At 38.7% G+C, this 21,350-nt stretch overlaps 1 protein-coding gene across 5 annotated transcripts in view; it reads right to left on the reverse strand.

Annotated features, from left to right (window-relative positions):
- The window catches only part of BTRC (beta-transducin repeat containing E3 ubiquitin protein ligase), a 115,938-nt gene that overhangs the window by 81,429 nt on the left and 13,159 nt on the right, over positions 1-21,350 (reverse strand). For 4 of the 5 annotated variants that reach the window (XM_058840821.1, XM_058840819.1, XM_058840817.1 and 1 more), the window contains exons 2-3: positions 17,580-17,648; positions 6,792-6,899 (exon numbers count right to left, since the gene is read on the reverse strand). In XM_058840821.1, coding sequence (XP_058696804.1) covers positions 6,792-6,899; positions 17,580-17,648 — 177 coding nt within the window. The remainder of the gene's footprint in view (positions 1-6,791; positions 6,900-17,579; positions 17,649-21,350) is intronic. The other variant, XM_058840820.1, reaches the window with a different exon arrangement.

The following is a 21,350-nucleotide window of genomic DNA, read 5'->3' on the forward strand; positions in this document are numbered from 1 at the left end:
TTATGGACAAATGAGTCATCTGCTTATCTGTAGAGGAAAGAATACAGGAAAGAGAATATCCGAATAAAAATACTCAGATACTCTATGTAAGTAATAGCCAACAGAAAGCAGAGGAAATAAAAAAAACCCCACCTGACACAATGTAGCAAAGTACTTCTTCAAGCTATGAATTTTAAGACTTAGCAATCGCATTTCTGCTGAGAGTGTTTGGGTTGATTCCCTGCAATTTTGCATGTGTTTACCTTATTTCAAAGAAGAAATATTTTATTTTCTTCTCCTTATACAGAATTATTCAGAACTATCTCTGCATATTTCCTAAGAGTGACTGAATTCTAACATTGCCTTAAATTTAGATGCCGGATAAGAAAGTATTTCATGACTTCTCCAAATTTGTGGTAAAAATCCATATTTGCCTTTTAAAATTAAAATTATTTGTGTTATCTCTTTTCCAGTTGTGCACAAATAGGTACAACTTGATCTTGTGCCACGGGCTCCCTCTGAAGCCCTCGCTGCCCGTGGAACCATCAAATCCAAAGTGATAACTGAGTGATTTACAGGGACTAGGCTGGATGTAAACGCACTGGACCATCTGAGACTGCTGCGAGGGGGCTGCAGCGGGGTACCCTCAGATCCTCCTTTCTCCACGGAAAGGGACAAGGGTTCGGAGCAGCACGGAAGAGCCGCTGAAATGTTCAAGCGGCAAAGCCCCGCGGCGGCCGGCGGAGCCCCGGGGCTGCAGTTCCGGGCGCGGCCGGGGGAGCGCAGCACAGTCCGCGCCATGGCCCGGCCCCCGCCCCGCGCCGCGCCCGCGCCGCACCGCGCACGGCCCCCTTCTAATTCAATTAGCGCAGCCTGCAACTCCAGAAAAGAGTAATTCAATTAGTGCATTGTGGAGCTTCACAATACCTCCAAGCAGATGTTCGCAATCCTGAGGAACCGGAGCTAGCTTTAAAGATACCTGTATGCCTCCAACGCGGCGCTGCATATGCCGTTTGTCACTACGGCTTTACACACCTTCCTGACTCCTAACGAGGAAGGAAGGAAAACTCGGATGAGTTTTGTTTCATTTTTTAAACCAAACAGCCAAACCTGTGCTGGTGTGCTAGAAACCTTGCCCTCACCTTAGCGGGAAAAGCACGTCAGTGGTAACCAGACCACCGCTACCGAGGCTGAGGGAGGGCGAGGCCTTGTAGCTAAGGTGCAGTTTAAATTAATCATTCTGTTGGACACACTGGGGTGGTACTTCTCAGTGAGAGATACTGTCACATTTCTTGATACTCAGATTAAAGAGCTAATAAAAGCACATGGAACTTTTGAAGATCAATGTGTGTGCAGAACAAATGCCAATTTCTGTTACTATATGCAATTACTCAGTGTAATTAGAAATTAGTGATGTGCTACAAAAAAAAACCAAACCCATCCCACTGATCCACAAAGGAAGATTTCTTTCTAGTCCCCTTTCATTTCTTTGCCACGTGAAAGGAGGAAAATATCTCTTGCTGCCTCTACTACCCAAGAGCTGAGATCTTGCAGCACACCCTGGCAACTCCCTGAGTTTGGTGGGCTCCACAGCATCAGTCAGCCTCTGCACAGGTCACAGCACCAGCCAGACAAGGTCACCAGATTTAAAGAGGGATAAATCCTAAATATGTTTAAGAAAGCTCTTCTGTAGTCACTGGGCACTTTATTTAAAGAAATTTAACGCCAGGCTAACCATTGTGGGTCTTCCTACAGTGAAGCTCCCGAAAGTCTGAGCTACAAATGGGGCTGGAGTCAAACACAAAAATTATGTGATTTGGCTTTGTTTCTGCTCTTTCTTGTACTGTCTCTCATGCCTTTATAATTGCTCCTGCCAGGTGGTAAAATGAGGAAAAACAGGGAAGACTGCTGCTGAACACCTCCAACAACAAACTTTGCTTAAAAAACCAGGTGTCACATTGTGGCAGTTCAATATTTCATAGCCAATATAAGGAATGTGCAACAGCACTGCAACTTTAAATCTTAGCCTCCTGTGTCAGTCTATCTCCTCTCATTGTAATGCCAAAGGGAACAGCAATCAGAGTGGAGATGTTCAACGTGATAGAGGTCAGGACACCAGTGGATCAACGTACCAGAAACACGACCTTGTTTATTTTTTTCCCCAGTATTATTGTTTACAGGGTGCTTTGCTCATGTACCTTGTGGTTCTTAGCTAAAAGATGAAATTACAGCCCAGGATGAAGCGCTCAGGCACACATCCAATTTGTGTTTCCATCTCAGAAAACAAAAAGCTTCTGAGGCCCTCGGGCTGCCATTCAAACTTGGAGAGGCTGACATTTTTAACAGCATGAACCAGAGACTGGCAGAGGAATGATCTAATGCATTTCTGACTTGTCAATCAAAGATCTCACCTCTGCTGTCTTGTAAACAGTTGGGGGCCACCTAACTACATTCACAACCAGGGCAGAGCCTGCTGCCAGCCAGGGGGGTGCTGGAGCCACATGCTTTGGCTATTAGTCACAAAAATTAGGATTCTGCTTTAGAGGTGCACTGTAAACAGCCCCCGGGCAGCTTTCACACAGCCACTGGCAGAGCGAGAGGGGTGAATACAAAGCAGGCTTAGTGTCTCCATGCTGATGGAGTCTATGACTGGACACCCCATATCTTTCCCAATTAGAGACAGAACTATGCACACCAGCAAACACTGGCTCCAAAGCCAAACAATTTCCTTCAAATGTATTTCTCATAAACGCATTTCTGAGCAGCCAGTTTGCCTACTCCAAGACTCTAGCTCTAACCTCCTGTATAACCAGAAATTATGTACTACTACTCACATTTACACTGTATTTCCAGCAATAAAATGTCAACTTCTAACACAAAAGTGCATGAACGGGCTGAAGGAAATTTACAGACACAACTGCTTCCACCAATACACTGACAACGCTTCTCTAACAAATACTCCGTTTTGTAACACAGGAATATAAACATCACGAAAAAATAATGTAAAAGTAATTTGAAAAATAAGTTCATGCCTGTCTCACAGGGACAACAGACTTCCATTACTGCATCCCTTTGACATCTATTGCGTTTTCACCTTTCTGCTAAAGTAATCTCAGTCCATCAAGGTCACATCCACACAGCACAGCCTCAAGTGCACTGCTTTTGCTTCAATTTGCCCAGTACAGTACGCCCATGCCTTCCTCCCCAGGACGGAGCATTTAGCCCAGACCGAGGAAGTCTCACACACATGGCTCATTTCTGCAAAACCAAGTAGAAAATCTTCCCCTTTACCTGACAAACAGTCTAAATGTCTAATCAAACAGTCAAAATGTCTAGTTCTTTATGGCCAAGATCTTCAGGGAAAACAAAATGCAAATTTCTGACATTCTATAGAGATGCTTCTATATTCAACAAGATGATGCTACTTCTACAACAAAAGTTAATCCTCCTCTTTGATTACTAGAGCCTGTTACAGAAACAAAAGTTCCAGATTTGGCAAAATAAAGCTGACAAGTCAACTCTGTTCTTCTCCACCTGTGTCTAGGCTCCACACAAAGGTAGTAAAAGCGCGACTCTTGTCCCAAGAAGTTCACAATCTAAACAGGAGCTGGTATTTGTGTTTGCTGTGAATTAGGTAAAAAGGAAGAGGTGGACTGCTCTCTGTGATTATGGTGATACATAAACTCTTTGGCAAGCCTTTAAAATTCCTCTTCAAACCTCTTCATTTATACAACAGCCTACAGAAATGAATTAAAGAAAATACGTTGGTCTTCTGCAGACCTGAAATGATTAATACAATCATTCCCTTGGCATACTTGATGGGTGTAATTGTAAATTTGAATTTTCAAAGGCCTGCAACTATGAAAAGCAACATAAACAGAGCATTGTGAGCATGCATGGAAAAATATTTGAACAGGGAAAGTAATTATCTGCACATGGAAAATGTCATGAAAACAGACACCTGTTGGCACGTCTGGAAACTTACGAAACACAAGTTTCTAAGAAAAAGGAGTATATTCCGCATAATTTATTTTTTAGGAGAATCTGCACGCAACCTCACTTTGAGTTGCTTTGCAGAATAACAATACTGTAAAATCTGGCATCAATACACTGCAAATGGAACGGCTGGCCTTTTTCTCTTGTTAAAATATCCTCTTTGACCACTTCCCACTGTACCTTATAGGAGTTCATGTTCCAATTTGCTGCCATCTCCAACCATGATTGCTATGAAATTCAGTTACACAGTAGACTGTCATTTGCAAAGCCTTTTGAGATAAAGGATATAAAAAAGAACTGTTTCTAGTTCCTTATTCCCCTATTCAGGAGTTCAGTCTTAAAGCCTTTCCCACTGCAGGACAATTGCCTCAAACCAGGGCTGAGGAACCAGAAGATCCTGTTTTCACCTAGGCGTCTCCAATAATAAAAACATAAAGAGGAAAAACAAAGTTACCTGACATATGAACAGAATCATCTCTTCATCTACTACCTGCCAATGCTTCCCATGAGCAGTCAGCAAGACTTTAACTGAGCTATTCACAAAGAGCATCTTTCCACATTTCTGTCTGAGCATCTGAAGGCAGCCATGTAAATAACTAGACAAATTCAGCAGTGACTAAGTAGCCTTCCAGATGGCATCTTCTCTTTTGCCACAAGCAAAGAACATTGATATGCTTCTCCAGTTACTTCAAGCTTGCTACAGAAAAAAGAAAGTAACTTAATATGAGAAAATTCACTGGGCTACAGTAAAGTCTTTAGTGCTTTCCCAAAGATTTGATACCAAAAAAAAGGCATTAAAGAATGATGAAATACTGCATCACTGCTTCAAGCAGGCTCCAAACCACTCCCTTCTGCACTGGAAAATGCAGAAAGCCATGCCTCAGAGGGGAGTTTTTTCAAACCATGCAAGCTAATGAGGATCAATCAGAGCCCATTGAAAAAAATGGACTGAAATGTGGATGACTCAGTGCTGCAGAAGCTGTTGCTGGCAATGTGGTTTCTCTCTCAACTGGCAGTATGTGTTCCTCAACACAGCAGTCAGAGTTCAGTGAAGAGTACCAGTCTACCATTTCAGATGGCACGTAGGACATACTTTCCCAATTCCCAAAGTCACTAAATATACAAGGAAATGTCTCTCAAAATATGCAGAAATGTGAATGTCGGTCCTACCAGTATCCCAACACAGTGAATGGTTGTACAGCTGACTCGTTTGACCCCAAATATCAATGCACTGCACTAGCAGAACAGTTATTGTTCATATCTGTCATTAGCAAGGATATCTAAAGCTAAAATAAATTAATTTCTTTGTAATATATGCCTATTTTAAGTAATCAAAAATAATTCAAGTAGAAAGGGAGAAGCGTCAATTTGAGTTTATAAATTACTTTTTATGTACTGCTAAGCTTAAAGAGATCTGAGATTTATTCAACAGCCAAAAGCCCAAAAATTAGACCCATCCAATTTAGTTAAATTATGAAAATCAGGATTAGGAGTCTAAACCCTGCCTGCTGTCTCTGGAGTCCTTGTAGACTAATAAAAAGTCATGTTTCCCCCTCCCCCATGGAAAGCTCCACCAAAAGCTTGGTTCAGCAAAGGAGGCCTGGCAGGACACCTTCCAGAGTCCATCAGTGCTACTGTTGTGTCAGCAAAAGCGTTGCAGCAAAATGATGCAAGACACTTAAGCCTCCTCTGGGACTAAGAGGATTATTTCCACCGCACTAGCCTAGCTCTGGGAGCAAGAAGTAAAACTTAAAATAATTTTTGCATACTTTCCTTTAGAGGCGCATAATGAACTTACCCAAAAACATGTGAAAATCTCAGAAATATTCTGGCCTATTCTTTTTATCAGGTTTTGAAAGATGCTGGTAAATAAAACTCTCTGCAACAGGTTAGGCCACCAGTAGCATATTCTAGCAGCATAAACCTTGAAGTAAATGTTCATCTACCATAAGCTCAAATAAACATGCTCTTTACAGAGATACTCCTGCAGTCCCTCCGTCACTGTACTTCATAGAATACCTCAGAGTTTCCAATGTGAATATAACATCTCTGGACCAGTCTCTGCTGTTACATTCACATCATCAAAAATGCTTGCAATGATCTTGAGAGCCTTGTCTAGGTTTCTTGATGCTCACCCAGCACTTGTCTCATTCTCCCATGGGAGAATGTCTGCATTTTTTAGGATTCACTGGTCACACAGAGGGTCTGAACAAACTTGTTTGCCAGAAAGCTCACTCATGACAGAGAAAAGCCTGAATCTAACAAATTCAGAGATCAAAGGAAAAAAAAAAAAAAAAAAGAAGGAGGTTTCCTTTATTTGCCTTTTGACTGACAGCTTACTTGAACAATAATTTTCTGTAGTGAAACTGTCCAGACTCCGGGTAACAAAGCTGAAGTAAAGAATTGCTGGCATCAATTCTCATCATGGCAATGAACTTATCCTCTCAGTCCTTTAAGTTGCAGACAAAAAATTTAGATAGGAGGGGAATCGCAAATAGCCAGAAGAGCCAGATTGGAGACTGTGTGATGGATGCTGTTTGCCAGATATAATTAAGTGGTATCTTTTTGACACAATTTAAAGCAAATGAAAAAGATGATGGTATCAAGCCAATTTAGATGAAATAACTATATCAAGGTAAATGGAAATGCCCCAGCTGACCTGAATCTACACAAGATGGGTTAAAATACCAGAGATCAGAATGACAGAGGAGAGGCATAGAGTATGAACCAGAATAAATAGAGGTCAAGCAGGCAAGTAAAGGAGATGCACACGCACACAGATGGAGAGAAAAGGAGTGGGGAGAGACAGAAAGTACCTGGAAAGCTGGGAGTGCGCCAGTCCCTGGGTTATACAGGCATCGCAGCGAGGGCATGCTGTCCGCCAGGCTGGAGCAGCCCAGCCACAGAGATCTGGGCATAGAGCACTGCAGAGAAAGGACAACTATGAGATGGGACTGTATGAGACAGGATGGCACAGATTACAGGAACTTTTAAGGCTTAGCCAAATGGCATCAACACAACTGCCCTTTAAGAGAGCACTAACTGCTGAAGCATCTTTTCTTTGAGAGAAGCTTTACAGATGTCATAGTAGCAAGAAAAAGGCACTATGGATCCAGAAAGTAAATGCTGATTTATTTTTCATAACAGTGTGTTGAGTTTTCCCAGTAACAAAAATTTTCCTTCCAATTAATCAGACCTCTTCTCCATCCACAGCAATGCTCCAGGTAGAACACAAGGCGAGCAATTTTGCAAGGAAAGCAGAAAAGTAAATGACAATTTTAAGTGTAATACTTGCAGGGAAAGAAAAGGTTTGTGTTTTGTCTGTAAATGGGATAAAAGTAAAAACCTATGATCCAAGGTGAATAGGAAGTTGGTGACACTTTATAAAAGTTTCATATTTCCGCTTGCCTTGTTGTTTGTTAAATAAAATACAATTGTTATAATAAATTGATTCAGTTCCTACAAACAGAAATACAAAAAAGGAGCCAAAGCAGCCAATCAAGGAAAATACTAGTAATTTTGATAGTTAAAGCCATTACCCCTTGAAATAGAGAGCTGCTTATTCATTTTACACCACTACTATTAAATTTAGGGATGCATTATGACAGCAATTGCTTTTACCAGACACAGAGTTTTTGATGCCATAAGCACTACTGCATTTGTCTAATTACTGGCAAGGCTGGAAAAAACAAGTGTATTTTAAATTGGCAGATAGCCATGAAAACTGAAGGATGTGATAGATTAGCTGCTAGAGATTTTAAATCCTCATACTCTTCTTTTTTTGCAATTATGCTCCTGCTTTTTTTTTTTTTTCAATAGAGGGGGAGGGGATGGAAGGAAATTTGAGTGGAAAGGGCAGCTGGAATTGGTATGAAATGACAGCTGCCTTCTGAGCCACCATTTCTTCCTGCTCTTTAGAGGGCTAGAAAACCTTGCACAATCTTGCACTAAATGAGTATGTAAAAGCAAAAGAACCCATCTTTGAATGAGCAGAAAGGTGATCACCAACATCCATAATCTGGTCCTGTGCAGACAGACACAGAGATTAACCTCGTCTGTCACCACATTCTTTGCTGTACTTTGTTGCAATTTACACTGCTGTTCCAGAAATAGTATTTAAAGACTGCTGGATAATATAACCTATAGAAATGTTCTCAATAGAAGTTTATGATACCTTAAAATACATTCACTGCTGCATTTTCATTAAAAAAAAACAAAAACAACCAAACAATTCTCCCTTTATAAAGATACTGAAACTCAAGAATTTGAGTACAAATAATCATAGTAACACATATCACATGAACTTGTATGTAATGCCCCACCCGAAGCCAAAAAAATTACAGCCATAGTATTGTAACAAGCTACAAAAGTGAGCCATACTTCCCTGTCCACCGTTCTAACCTCCCAAACACTCCCACATATAAAAAATCTTCCAAATGACAGCAATCTTTTCTTTGCAAAGTAATATGTATCACTACAGCTACTGAAAGCTGTTGTGACAATAACTTTAAAAAAAAAAAAATCATACATGAAATGGACCATCCATGTTTAAGCATTTCACCAGTTTTATTTATTTAAATCAAAGTTGTTTATTATTCTCCAAGAATGTCACAGTAACAGGAGATTCACTACATGGTGCCTCTGATGATGCAGAGAAAATTCACTAGGTAAGCATCAACTGCTTACCATTACCCATCCCAGGATTCATAACGTAGTACAAAATAAATATGGGATGATTTTTTTTTTTCCCCTACAGAGTTACCCAAGACTTGCAGCTATCATTTATTCCATATTCTCAAGCTTTCCCATCCCTTGGGCTGGCTCAAGTTTTCATGCTGTGATAATGAACTCAAAGAACTGACTGTCATTTAGACTGATAAATAAATAAGTTACTTTAAATATTTGTACTGACTGAAGCATGGAACAGTACAGAGGCAGGAAAAATGAGGAGCATTCTGTCAGTGGAAAGGCGAGCTTAAGTTGACTCAAGGTTTATATGAGATTACAGCTCAAGTCAGAGTCATCACAATCTGCAGGTAGGGCACTCTATTGTGCCAGGGAACTTACAAGGCAATGAAATGTCTTCCTCCAAAATTGCCACAATAACAAAGGAAAACATTGAATGGCTATTCTGCAGAGCTCTCTGTCCAACAGAGGATATCATTCCTCACCCACGCACTCCTGCCACTTAGTATTGTTCCAGAATTAGGAAGTGCAAAGTAAAAAACTACCAATACCTTAGATGATTTCTGAATCTGCTCCAGTATATAACAAAATCCACATTAGTGATACAGTTCTGTTACCTCTCTAAAAATATAAGTGTGAAGTTGCACAGTGCAGAAGGAAATGTCATTCCCGTACTTGCCTTTTACCTATTGAAGGAAGCAGTGACACTAAATTACTGTTGGTGACTGAAAGAGGCTTATTCACAAGCCTGAACAAAAGGCCCCAGGTGCTTCAATAGAAACAGCTTGTGCGTAAATCAGATGAGTGACCCAACAGAACAACTTCATTTAGAGGCTGATCTCTGAAAAATCTCAACAGCCTCTATCCCCATGCACTGAGCAAGCCACGTGTCAAAGACTCACTTTTGTACTGTCAGCTCCACAAACTAGGGACTGGCCTCAATGTTCATGACTTGAAAGCTGACTGACAAAATCCTCTCCTGAACTGAAGTCAATCTACATTGATTCATCAAAACAAAGATACAGAGGCACAGTGCTTGGACTAGAGCCAAATGGGAATGCTGGTATTGCTTGCTAAGTACTGGCCTGGGATGCAGCAATCTCTTTACTTTCCTAACACCCAGCTGCATTAATACTTCAGATGTCTGTGCAACTTTCAGACCCAGAGATGCAAAGCTGTTTATTTAGAAAAGCTAAGCATCTTTAATACACATCGAGTGGCATAAAATAGGGAATTATTTGATGAAAAACCCAATTTCTTTTTCCAATTGATTTTAAAATCCTACTCCCTGACCTCTGAAATGTATTTTATTTCTAAATAAATACAGGGAGTACAGTTTCAAACAAGACCAGCATCCTCCTTCTGACAGAGGCTGGTTCCAGCTGCTTCACTGGTGATTAAAATGGGTTTGCCTTTGAATTAAAATAGGCTAGAAGCATTCACAGGCACTGCCTGAGCTGAGTGGACAGTAACCATGAGCTGAAGGGAAGATGTATTTTAACCTATTCAATTATTCTTGTAATTATATTGCAAGAACATTTTTTGACTACATCAGATGTTCTGCCTCTAATAGTCTACCCTCTCTTCCAATTACTGGATGTCCTAAAGACAAATTTCAATACACACTCAATGGCTAAATTTTTGCCAGTGCTAAAAATTGGTTATTTACTTTATTTGCTACTGCATTACAAGATTATATCATTTCAGACTGGGTTTTTCTTATCAAATTTGTTCTCTTCTAGTCCTTCAGCAAATACAATATACTAGGGGTAACTAACACAGTTTTAGTAAATTGTGTTACAGGTCAGAAATATATCACCTTGTCCTGTAAAACTAAGTGGCTCTACATGAGGAAAAAAAAGTTCTTGGACTACTACAGTGAACAACTATAGTGCACAGGTATGAAAGCATAAGCTGACTATACTGAGCTCACTGTAAAACAAGAATGACCAAAAGAAAATCAAACAATAGTTTAAGGCTATTTTCTTTGTAATCACTTCAGAGAAATTAATTAGACAGTAGTATACAATGATTGTCTCTAACTGTGGCACATTTTAAAAGAGTAAGGTATTACCTACTACCCCTGTATGAACTCTGTACTGCACTTTAAAACCTGTGCACTTAAAAAACCTTTGATTTACAGGCAGCCTAACATACTTTTGTACATCTGCACAAGTAGTTGACAAAGCCAAAGAGGAAACCAAATTTTGTCCCCAAGGGCTGACGTTTGGTGTACTGTACATAAGATTAATTTCAGATGCTAACCACATCTATTTCAGTCCTTCCCTAGTTCAGAATTATTTTTCCTCTAGTACAGCATCCAGTGCCTTATGCAGGTGAACTCTAAAGATAAACCAGTAACAATTTCTAACTCTTACAAAAAACAAGACACGAGGGGAAAAGAAGTCTTAGAAATTCCACCACCCAAACTGAAGCAGATAAAACATAAGGGATGCTCTGAAGGGTATTAAAAGTATGTAAACCAGATGTCAGCTCTATATGAGGAGACAGATCACCACTTCAGAAAGCATATACAGGATGGCTGGCAAGAACAATTTTCCTTGAAAGTCTCTTTCACACTATTGTTTCCTGCATGCTCTATAAAACCTAATTCTCAGGAAACGTGTCTAAGGAATTTTAATCCTTTATCAAACACATGCTCAGATCTTATTGGAATTCCTAATATTCAGAATTATTTTTAATTACGCTACAAAAAAACGGGAGAACAAACCTCAATACCTTTCCATCTCGATCAGTTCCTCTTATACTTTTTTTGGCCACATACTTAACTAAGCCAATGCCAAAAATATAACATACATCACTTTCACATTGTGTTCAGTCTGCACTATTCCTGTCACCACAGAATGCAACACATTGCATGAAACATATCAGATAAGGCATCTGCTATTTACATTACAAATGTTGGTCTCATGAAATTTAGTAACAATTCCAGAAATTTACTTCTGACAAAAAATTATTTTGGATCCTTTCTCTGGTTCACTTTTCATTCTTTTAACCTCTCACATACACATAAAAATTAAAAGGTATCTCTTATTTTCCCCTCTGCTGTTCTGAGAGGTGTTTTCTGATTATATATATATATAAGTATTAAAAAAAATACTCCCAATGCATTTTGTATGCTTTCACAATTAAAAAATCTGCCATACATATTTCATTTTTTAGCTTTGGTAGCTCTTTTTATCTGAAAAAAGTATAAAATTCAACTTCTAAAAAAGCTGCCAAAACAGAATGAGAGTATTCTTTTATTATTTATTTTAGTAGATTTTCTGGGGCTTAATTTTTTTTCGTTTCCCCTATCCCAACAATGGATTCAAGGCATACTAAATACGTAATTACATGAGAGAGCCACACAGCTTTCAAAGGAGCCATTCAAGTGAATTGTGTAAATAATATGCCTTTAAAAACCCTAACATATGAATACAGATTTACCAGTTATGAAGTAGTTATATACCTGAGAGACAAGAATATGCATTTTAAAAAAAAATTCTGCCCAATTATGAACTTACCAAGGAGACTAGCATGTCTCAGAGCAAATTAATACTTTTATAACTTTTGGAGAAAGTTTTTTGCCTGTTTTCATTTGAAAATAAGAAAAAACATTAAAAGCTGTAAGTCTTAATTAAGACAAAGAAACAAGAGTCAAAACCATACAGTTAAAATGTGCACCTCCTTGCATCCCAGACCAGTTTTCCACACTTATAACCAGATAATTCTGACTTGGTCACTGGTGGCTTTTCTTGAAAGCCTTTCCACAGTAAGAAAATTAATTTAGATAAATAAAGAGGCAACTGTAGTAATCCTTGGAGTGTGACCATGAGTAGGATCTAGCAGGGCTCAGCCAGCCCACCATCAGCCCACCACATCAGCTCTTCTAGCCACACATATTGCACCAGAATCATGAAAGGCCAGATGCAGTTGCTGTCACAACCAGTGCTTTGCACAGTTCCTCACCTTCTATTACATTCAGACACCTTGGTCATATTTCCACAAGCATGTATGGGGATGATTCAAAGTGGTTTGTGCTCCTGTTTTGCCACAACAAAAGCTGAGCTATCTCATTAAAGACCCTTGGACCATTTTTCACAAACTGCAAATCAAGCAAACCAACATTTAACTTTGGGAAAGCTGAGCATATGTTTCTGGGACAACCAGGGTCTGACTTCCAGACAATTAGGTCTCACAAAGCAGAGGCTGAAACATGCTACTAGGATCCAATTGTAACAGTCTTTCTAGATTCCAAACATAAGTAATACTGGACTTTTTACCCTGGTACAGATCATTGACTTCAGTGCAGCAGTTTTCCCCTTCACCCTCAGGGTGTTACTACATTCTGCCAGCTTTGCTGTGCACACAGAGCTCCAACCGCTGTAAGGGTTCGTTTTCCTTCAGCCACCCACTTCGTGTGTAATTGCTCAGTAAATTTTCCTTAACGTACATACTATGCAAACTCTTCTCTAATCTTCTGGTAACTCCCTAGCTAACAGTAGCTTTTTACAAGATATTCTAGTTCATGAACTACTTTTAAACATCAAAGATAAGACACATGGAAAAGGATTTACGTATTTAGATTATCCAAATAATAACTTACCTGAGTGGGATCTGGGAAGATCAAATCCCAGCTTTTAGGTAAATGTTTATGAAGAAATGTTTTCCCCAAGGAGTGGTTACTGGAGTTCAACCTCTGTGATTTCAAGTTGACAGAAATTATATGTCCCAACAAGGGGCCAACTTCCATCTATAAGGTGTACAAGATCTTCATTTGCCAAGTGCTTGAGCGAACTTGTTTGTATGGATTGCATCTGAACTCGACAATACTAATGTTTTCATAATTATAGCACTTTAATGCATGAAGCTGATGCATCTAAACCAGTGCAGCTGCAAAACTTTAAGATTTAGGTGCCATACCCTTCTTTAAAACTTGCAGAGACCTGTGTGTAAGACACCAAACTTACTAAGAGCAATCTCACAAAGGTCTAAAGCATGAAACTATGTGAAAGCTTAAAATTGAGATCTTACAAGACCAAATACACTTGGCTCTTTGGCAAGCAAGAAAACCCCAGCTGCTACTAAGCTCCATTGTGTCTGGTGATCTTAGAAGTATCTTCCAAACTTAATGATCCTATAATTCTGCGTCTAAAGCCTGATCAATTCCAAACAATTCCCCATGAGTTTGGGCAGAGTAAAACAGCATCCTAAGGAATGTGTTGAAACCTCTTCATCTTGGAACATTTCTAGAACTTCTCTCTATTTTCATGACACAAACTGCAGAGAAAAAACACACGTCTCTACACTGCTGGAGAGATGAAACGGAAGTTTCATTAGATTTTTCCCTCATCTCTAGCTTTATTTAATTCCATAAAATCTCTCAGAGTTATTGTTATGCACCTACCACACAAAAGTGTTTCAAGGATAACTGATATGCCTGCATAGTGCTTTGAGGACATAATGTACCATATGACTGCCAAGTATTAATAAATGAACTGCAGGAAGAAATCTTATTTCAACTTTCCACCCAAGGAGTTAGTATCTGCATTTTAAAAAGCATATGGATCCACTGAAAATAGATGTTTTAGAAATTAAGGAAAAGATGCTAAATGACAAAATTACAAAACCAAAATATACCCAGAATAATTTCATTTTTCTCTCAGCAAAGTGCAATTCTAGAAGAAGAATCCTGGTTTTACCACAGTCCTGGTTTTTACATTCTCTTTTCCAGCTGACTTGACTGAAGTGCAGACCATTAATATCTGAAGTGCCTTGTTTTGATTATATTGGCCTTTGCTGGTACCAATCTAGTTAAGGTATCACCAAGAATTTCCAGCATAAAACACATTTACAGGTTTATAACTTGGCTTTAAAAATTCTACTACAAAAAGACAGTGGGAGGCAGAAAGGCTCAGATGAGTGCATTACATTACATTACATATCCTACGTGATCCATACTTGCTCACAATGCTATGAAAAAGGGAGGCATTAGCTTTAACTCTGAATTACCATGTTTCAGAAGTCACCTAAAATGATATTTTTACTTCCCTGTTTATGCAATCAAAATCATGTTTTGTAAGTGCTTTACCTAATTAGCTTAACTTGCCCAGTTTCATAGTTTGGCTTAAATTATTGAAAGTGTCCATATAATAGAGGAATTAAAATGTCATGTCTGTTGACTGTATTTATACACAAATATTCCCCCCTTTCCCCCTTCAGAGAGTCAATTGTGGCTTGTCTCCAAAGGGTCAGCATCTAGGTGACGGGATGTTACAGACTGCTAGCAAGTCAAAAGCTTAAATGAAGATCAAGGCTGAATAAACCAACTTGTCTTCTACAAAAAGACAAACACCTAAACAGGAAAGAGCTAGAGTAAAGAGAACAATGCAGGTTACTTAAAATGCCAGTCTTAAAGCAACATGTATTTCTGGCCATAGGTATTGTATTTCCTCTAGCCCACATAAGAACGCAATACAACTCTCCACTGCAGCACAGCAACATTAAATATAAAACCTGACATTAAAGGGCAGAGGGTAATGGCATCAGTGTGGGCAACCCATGCTTAGGTAGTGTTCAACTATTACCTCCGGTTTAAAAAGGCTGAAAATACGCAAATGCAGCCAGCACTGGTTTTAGATAAAATTGTCGCTTTTATGGATATTTATAGTATGTGTCCAGCCTTGCAGAACTCCATCTTCCTCCACCTCATCTGTAATATAAACTGCTTTTAGTCCACATTAATACAATGTGTTACTGGGATACTTCTCACATTCTGTATAAGTCAGGCAGCAGATCAATACTCAGCCATGCTGAGAAAAAAAAAAAAAAATCATTAAGTTAGGATCCTGTTAAAAATACAGACAACAGGAGAATAAACCTGATGCACAGCCCCCATTCCATCTGGATGCATATATAGATTATGCTTTTACATAGATCAAAAGTGGCTTTCTTTTCAATACATAGTTTTAAGGAATCCTACAGGTAGTACCTTTAATAGATATCCTATTCCAAATCAAACTCACCTCAAAAAAAATTAACCTCTCTGCTTCCCATGAAAGCTCTTCCCAGCCTTTATATCAACTGCCTTACCCTTACACTTCCTGTGGTGAAATCACAGCACGAAATTGGAATAGCAAAGCTATTTCCACGACAGTATCTGCTGATGACAAGCACAGGTTTATAACTTTTCCTTGGATCAAGAAGTAAGAAGATTGAGATAGACATTAGAACTAATATCAATAAACTGAAAATCAAAGGGAAAGCATGCTTACAAAAAATATCTTTTTTCAAAAAGTGCAAGTTCTTTTATTATTTGAGGTTGCTTAGTGTAAAGGCTCCTTGGAAATTTTACTGTGCATTTTAGGCTTTTTTACCCCTTGGTATTTTTCAGAGTCCAAAAAGCATATATCCCACCTGCATCAGAGCACTGGCAATATAAGACTGGTCTGTTTGCCTCAGAAGTAAAACAGAACAGCCACATAATCCTCTTCCTATTGTTCTCCCAACACACATAAGAAACAGAAACTGATGCCATGCCCCATAGGTCAACAAACTTGAGCTCTGTGAGACAATAATTGCAGAGTTTAGATTCCTCTGAGACACCTTGCCTCCGGCTCAGCAAAGTTTAAATCAAGAAAACATAAGCTTCAGTGTCCCAACTGACCTTCACTAGAGTGGACTTGAGGAGAGCGAGAGAGAAACAAGTCTCTTGGAAAGAAGCTCCAAAGCACACTTCACCTTTGCCGTACATCATTCAAAGAACTCATTCAAAGAAATGCATATATAATATAAAACTTGATGCCCATCTTCTAATAGATGTTCAAGCTCTGGTCAGTTTCACAGAAGTCAATATAAGTTGACAGCAGTAAGCAGCTTGCACAAGCAAGTTACTACTGCTTGTAAGATACTGACACAACAGGGGACAAACAAAACCATCCTGTTAGCACCTTCAATGAAACTCTCATATTTTAAGGGGATTTGCTGATGCAGCTTTTCATTCTCACACTCTGCTCAAGTGACTTGGCTCTTTGTTTATGTTGGGCTCACAGCACCACCTTGAAGATCCCTTCATCACCATGTTTTGTCATTTCACAACTGCAGTTGCCATGACAACGGGATGCAGCTTATCTGTGCTGTTTTCATATTTCCAGTTTTTGTTGCCATAACAACACATTCTGGCTTTCTACAGAAACAGCAACTTTAAACCGTGTATTCTCAAGGACACAGGACTCATCATATATGTATGTTCATCAGAGAAGAGAACTGTACAGGCCATTTGTAAATTAAGCGATTTTTTCTGAAGGGGGATTTTTCACTCACAAAAGTGAAAAGCTGACAGCAATTGCTAGAGGCAGACTGCTGAGACATCTAAAGCCTGGCCTTTAATAATAGCCAGAGTAATATAGCACTAGGCCACTTCCGAGTGGGGACTCCCCACAGTGTCAGACTGTGTCAAACTGCACAATTGTTATGTGATGTGAGTAAGTGTCCATACTTGATTCACCCAGGCAGATCTGAATTAGATGCTAGATGCAATCCTCTTGAGTTTTAACCCAGTGGCCTCCCCATTATTACCAGCACCACCACCATGCAGCTTTGTGTTTGAAGGCCCATTTTAATTCTGTAATTCAAGCTGTTGTTGTAGATTTGTTTTCAGACTCTGACCCTCTTCGCTTCCAGGTGACTGCATTTTGAACTTTTATTTACAGGAAGTGCACATTCATCAGACTGGTGAGAAAATGTTATACAAACACAGCATGCATAAACACAAAACAGTGATGGCTATGAGGGGTATCAGCTAACATGGCACTGTAACTTCATTACACCCTCATTTATGTACTTCACTAATGAGACAAGCACAGGTGTCCAACACGGTCCCTCACATGAGATGAATAACAATAATACAGTCCAACCTGCTTTAGCCATGCTTGGTATCCAGAAGATATAAGCTGAAATCCATCTTTTGGCATGTGTATTCGGGGCTAGGAGAGAATAGACATAAAGAGAGACCTCCTTTTACACTGGGACCTAGCTAACCTAAGTCTAAATTCTGGAGCATTTTAAACAACGCAGATTTCTAAAGGCACATATGAAGATTTAGACCCCGGATTAGTTCTTGTTTACTGCTCTGATATCAGCTGCTTTAAGAACACTTTTTAATAAAGTCACCATTTTTATGTTTTCCACTGTTTTACATTTCAGTTCAGTATATATAGGTATTCAGTTTTAATTTCCACAAAAATGTGCTTGGATAAGCACAGCCACTGTGGTGGGTGCAATAGCAAAGACTAATGGTCATTAATACTTTTGACTCTACATAAAAAGCAAATGGTGTCAAAACAGCAGTAGTCAAGCTATGAGTGCTTTCACAGTTACCATCCTCAACATGGTCAGAGCAGACACTGGACAACATGAAGAGATGACAGAAAATTCCTGAAGAGGTGCAGCCTTAATACCAGGGTAACATGTTATTATACTTACACACAGCTGTAAATTATGCCTCAAATCAACAGACAAATATAACCTCCCCCCTCATTTAGTGTTTTCATGCTTTACTGGATTGAAGAAAAGGCAAGACATCGAGTTGCACTAGAAGCACAAAACATATATAGCGTAACTTACAGGTAGGAAAAAACATGCAACAAACCCCAAAACATTGCCTAGCATGACATTTGTAGTTCAAAGATACTTCCATATTCAAGTGGATTCAAGTGTTCCCCTTCCCCACAAAAAAAGGAGATACTTAAGAAATTAAAATCACATCTAAGGAACAGTACTAGACAGAACATCCGCAAACAGCAAGCCTAGAGACTTTTCTTACTCCCAGAAACTACTTCACAATTCCTTTCTTAACTTACAGTACTTCCCCTACAAATCAGATGTGTGCCCCTACCGCTCCTCCTGGAAGGCTGGAAGAAGCTTACTCGTTTTCAGAATGGCTCAAATGAAGATGAGCTTACTCTCACTTGTTCTTGAGTCAACACGATATTTAGATTGTACAAACTGCATCCACTTTGGTACTCGTAACAACAAAAAGTACAATTTCTTGGAGAGAAAAAACGTGTTACGGCTGAATGATAAACTATCACATCTATGGTGGGCATTTAATAAAGAAATAATAATATATATAATAAATATATTAAAAATAATATATATTAAAGAAATAAAATTATTAATAAAATAAGGACTAGAACAGACTAAAATCTTGCCTCTAAAGAGAAGTACACACGCAGGATTTTACAGTATACTTTGAGCACTTGTTATTTTTGCTTCTCTCCAGTTTGAATTTAAATCCTCCTAAATCTTTCAAAGTAGTAGTAAGATTATGCCCTGGTGTCCTAGCCAATGATCTCAGTTGAACATGAATTTTAATAACCACCATTGTGCTGATAAATTAAAGTCAAGTATGTCTGGTTACTGCATTCACCTGCTGTGTTTGGACTTGCAATGCTTAACACATTAACAAACCATGTTTTAGGAGACTTCTCACACAGCTAGAAGCATCATCCTCCAACTGATCCTTCCTTCAGCACTAACGTCATGGGTGGTTAGTCTCTCTACGACTGTAAAATGGGGACAACACTCATTTAACCCACCTCACAGGTTTGCTAAGAGGAGCTCTTGACATTTCCATGTGCTTTGGAAATGGAAGAAACTATATGAAGTGCTGCATATCTAGCAAGAACAATACAGAAATACACATTTTACTTCTGGCTCAAGTGCTTCAATTTCTTTTTCAAAGTAGCACAGCCCAGTATGTATCTATTCAGGAAATAAAAATAAGCGTCTTCATAAACAAGCAGAAATAACAATCACTTGAAATTGGTGTCAGAAGTAGAGAGATCTGAATACCACTCTCAGATGTGCCCAAGTTCACAGAACAAATTGTTGTGATGATAGAAACAAATTGCATTCACAATAAATTGTGAAAAATTATTTCATTTCTTTCTGTCACCTAACCTACAAATTAAAGGATAACAGTCAAGCTATTCAGACCAGCAGGCTGCTTAACATTTGCTAGCCCATCACTCCAGAGCAGTCTGAATAATTGATTTAAGACACTGACTTGAACCACTTCATTTGAAGACCCCGGTCCTGCAAATATGTAACCGTATTAACAGATCTGTTAATACAGTTACAAATTAGTAACCATAATTACAGTTACATACCAGTAACAGGATTACTCTTCAGCAGAAGTGTTTCCAGTAGTAAAGGTAACACTGTATTTCAATTCACACAACGCTTACCAACACAATTTTTTGTGATTAGAAGGTAAAGCTGTTTGAGTATTGTAATAAAAGTAATCAGGAGTTTCGGCAGATTAGCAGCTACCATAAACTCAATTTATATTTCAATGCTGACAAGTGAAACATAAAAATAGGAGAAACTAAGACCCATCATTCATCCCTCAATACTTGCAAATATTTGCAAAATCCTCTCAATGAGCTACGTCTCCTCTGCATTTGATAAACCTACTGTCATCTAAGAAGAAATGACAGACTGCATAGAAGAGAAGCAAATTTTACCAGTACAAGGTATGTGTGTCATTACCCACATACTGCCGCTTATGCCATTAAAGTGGGATATATGAACAAGTGAGCCCCCATTTACATCAAAATAAGCAAAATAGAAAAGTATGATTTAATTAAAATTTCTCAGAGTGATGATTGGTTGTAAAAGTCTAGCCAAGCTCCTAAATTCTGAATTTCTGTGGTTCTGTAAGGCACACTGTAAATGACCCCTAGGAATGCATCCTTCAGCAGAAAGAGGCAATTAAAGTAATACATCTGGTTAAAATATTCTGAATTGCAGTATCCCAATGACAGCAGACAGGACTGTAAGACTGACAATTTAAAACAAATAAAATTTCCCCTCTTCCCCTCAGCCTTAAAAAGATGTGGGACCCAGAAAACTGTCTTGTTTGAAAGCTGTATTAATTTATAAATCAACACTAAAATCTTCCATGATTATGATCGATTCAAAGCAATTCCACCAGCAATACAATTAATTGCCCAGCAAGACCTACTCATTTTTGTATTTTCATGAGCAGACATCGTTTATGCTCATGGTTCAATACCATTCATAAGCATAGTATTTTCTCTTAGCATCTGCTCCAGCATTTTCCTTGACTAGAAGTCAGGCTGCTAGGGGAATTTTGCTCTCTTTTTCAATAGCATTGACAGTGATTGCTTTCCACAAAAAGTAACTCTAAAAGCACTCTAACTACTAATTTCTATCATGCTATTTTGTGAATATTTAATGTTTTGGTTTAGGTGAGGGACTAATTTGTAATCTAACCTAGTCTACTTCCTTTTCCAAGACATTGATATTTATTATTGAGGCCTTGCCTTAAAAATGAGCCTTACATTACCACAAATGGCTTATTCCACGACCATCAGCACCTTACTCACAGTTCTAAAATGCAATTTTACTGCATATGAAGTCCTTACTCTCTCTAGTCTTCCTGGTATCCACAGAATATGTTATCTATACATTAGCCATATATTAAAATTAAATATATTGCACATGTCTATAAACTGGGGAGCCAAAATAGCTTACTTTGCTCATTTCTTTGTCTGCAACCCCTGCCTTTTTTCCCTTTAGTAATCTACTCTTCCATTTTTAAACCATTTGATTTCTGCAGTCTCTAGCAAGGTCCAGAACAACAGAATGATTCTTGAGAA

The sequence above is a fragment of the Poecile atricapillus genome, chromosome 6 (genome assembly GCF_030490865.1).
Source record: "Poecile atricapillus isolate bPoeAtr1 chromosome 6, bPoeAtr1.hap1, whole genome shotgun sequence".
NCBI lineage: Eukaryota > Metazoa > Chordata > Aves > Passeriformes > Paridae > Poecile > Poecile atricapillus.